The 2034-nt window shown below is 35.3% G+C and overlaps 1 protein-coding gene across 1 annotated transcript in view; it reads left to right on the top strand.

The window, feature by feature from the left end:
* TANC2 (tetratricopeptide repeat, ankyrin repeat and coiled-coil containing 2) overlaps positions 1 to 2034 on the top strand; it is a 351092-nt gene that overhangs the window by 180926 nt on the left and 168132 nt on the right. Inside the window, exon 6 of the mRNA XM_027771180.1 lies at positions 1735 to 1921. Within this exon, the coding sequence (XP_027626981.1) occupies positions 1735 to 1921 (187 nt within the window). The remainder of the gene's footprint in view (positions 1 to 1734; positions 1922 to 2034) is intronic.

The raw sequence follows: 2034 nt of genomic DNA, 5'->3' as shown, positions 1-2034 counted from the left end.
AGGTACCCCTGACAGGATCTTGCTATGCTGCAATCGCTCCTCCAGTGCCTCAGGCAGCTAGGATTACAGGTGTGCATGGCATTCTGACCATGTCCAGGATAACTCGGGATCTGAACCAAGGCCTCTCCTGTGACTCTACTATTGCTCAATGGCATCCTACCACCTGTACCACCACAGCTGGCCCAGTTCCTAATTGATCTAGTTAAAAAGATGTTCAGTTGAGTTGAATGTTATCTTTTATGACCTGGTTGTAGTAGTTACAAAAAATCTAAACCTAGATTCAACAGAGATGATTGAGCACAAGGGATTTGTACCTGGATATCCTCTTAGGATGAGTCGAGCCTTAATATTATCTTAGCTAGTCATCAACACATTCTCCAGTTAAACTATTAAATACAAATCTGAATTTTAGCTGAGAGAATGTGAATATAGAGACCCTATATGTAAAGAAGTTGAAAAGCTTTAAAATTTAACATTTAAACATGTTACATTTATCATTAATGCTTCTTTAAGTCATTTTGTCACTGATCAGTTAACATTTTTAAAAAGTAAAATTTCTTTAAAGTTTGAAAAAAATGTGTTTATTTACTATTTCAGCACTTTATTTGAGTAAGAAGAGGTGACTAAAATTAAATTGTCATTGAATTAGGTAAACCAGAGTTTAATGCACCAACCTTTTTGGTAGTTATTCCTTTGCATCAAAAACTTAACAAAGAGGTAATTTCAGGTATAAGAATCATGCAGGATACCAAGTAATCTCACTCTATAAGCAGTTTCTACAGATGAATTATTTAGTTTTATATTAAATTAACATTGTTTTATCTGTTCTTTTAGACCAACTTTTAGAATAAGGTATTTTTTTTCCTACATTCATTTACTGTCTTTGGACAACTGCTTGTGTACCAAAAAGATACTTCTTTACATTAAGAACTTAATATATTGACTTAGCCATAGTAACACACACTGATAAGACTGCTGCTCCATAGGCTAAAGCCACATGGGAGACCTAGGTTCAATTCCTGGCTCAACCTGAAGGCCAGCTGCATGGCAGGCACCTATTGTTTCAACTACTTGAGAGGTTAAGACAGAAAGATTGCAACATAGTAAAACTTGTCTTAAAAAGGAGTAAAAACAAAGCACTTTATTGCTCCTTGGCCACAGGGGTATTACTTCTTTCTGTATTCAAATACAATTATTTTTTAATTAATCTAATTTATTTATTATTATTATGTATTTTTAAAATTTGATTAAAGAAAGAGAGAGGGAGAGGGTAAGTGAGAAAGCAAGCCACCAAGTCCAGGACTTAAACTGTGGTCAACTATGTGGGAGGCTAGCACCTTAACCACTATGCCACTTGCTGGCCCTGAGACAATTATTAATACGACAAAGTTCCAAACCTTTTGAAAAGTTTTATTGATTTGAAATAGCAAGGCAGACTTGTGCTTGGTAAAAAAAAATTTCCCTATTCTGTTAGTGAATAGCAGAAATAAAGTACTTATCAACTTTAGGCAGAAAAAGTGGCCACTGTCTCTGCTCCTGTTAAATTCATCATTTCACTTTAATTGTAGAATCCTAAATCTCTTATCTCAGAAACCAAAAACAAACAGAGCTTAATAGATGTAAAAGCTGTGCTTAGAGATTATTTTTTTTATGAAGGCATTTATTCTACCAGAAGATATACTTTACTTTAACAGCTGGTCAGTTATCTTATTATTCTTGATTCTAATTTTTCAGACCTCAGCAATCACCCAGCGGATAAGTCCCTGTTCCACCCTGACTAGCAGCACTGCCTCTCCACCAGCCAGTAGCCCCTGCTCCACCCTCCCACCAGTCAGTACAAGTGCAACTGCCAAGGATTGCAGCTATGGAGCTGTTACTAGTCCAACCTCCACCCTTGAAAGCAGAGATAGTGGCATCATTGGTGAGTTGATTTTTATATTAATCATTTTGTGTCCTTTTTTTCAAATTCACAAGTTAAAGATTTTTCAAAAATTCAACTTTTAAGTTGTTGAGCTATATATATATATATATATA

The sequence above is a fragment of the Tupaia chinensis genome, unplaced genomic scaffold, assembly GCF_000334495.1.
Source record: "Tupaia chinensis unplaced genomic scaffold, TupChi_1.0 Scaffold000187_1, whole genome shotgun sequence".
Classification (NCBI taxonomy): domain Eukaryota; kingdom Metazoa; phylum Chordata; class Mammalia; order Scandentia; family Tupaiidae; genus Tupaia; species Tupaia belangeri.
Note: the sequence above shows the minus strand (reverse complement) of the source record. Positions and strands in the feature narration are given on the sequence as shown.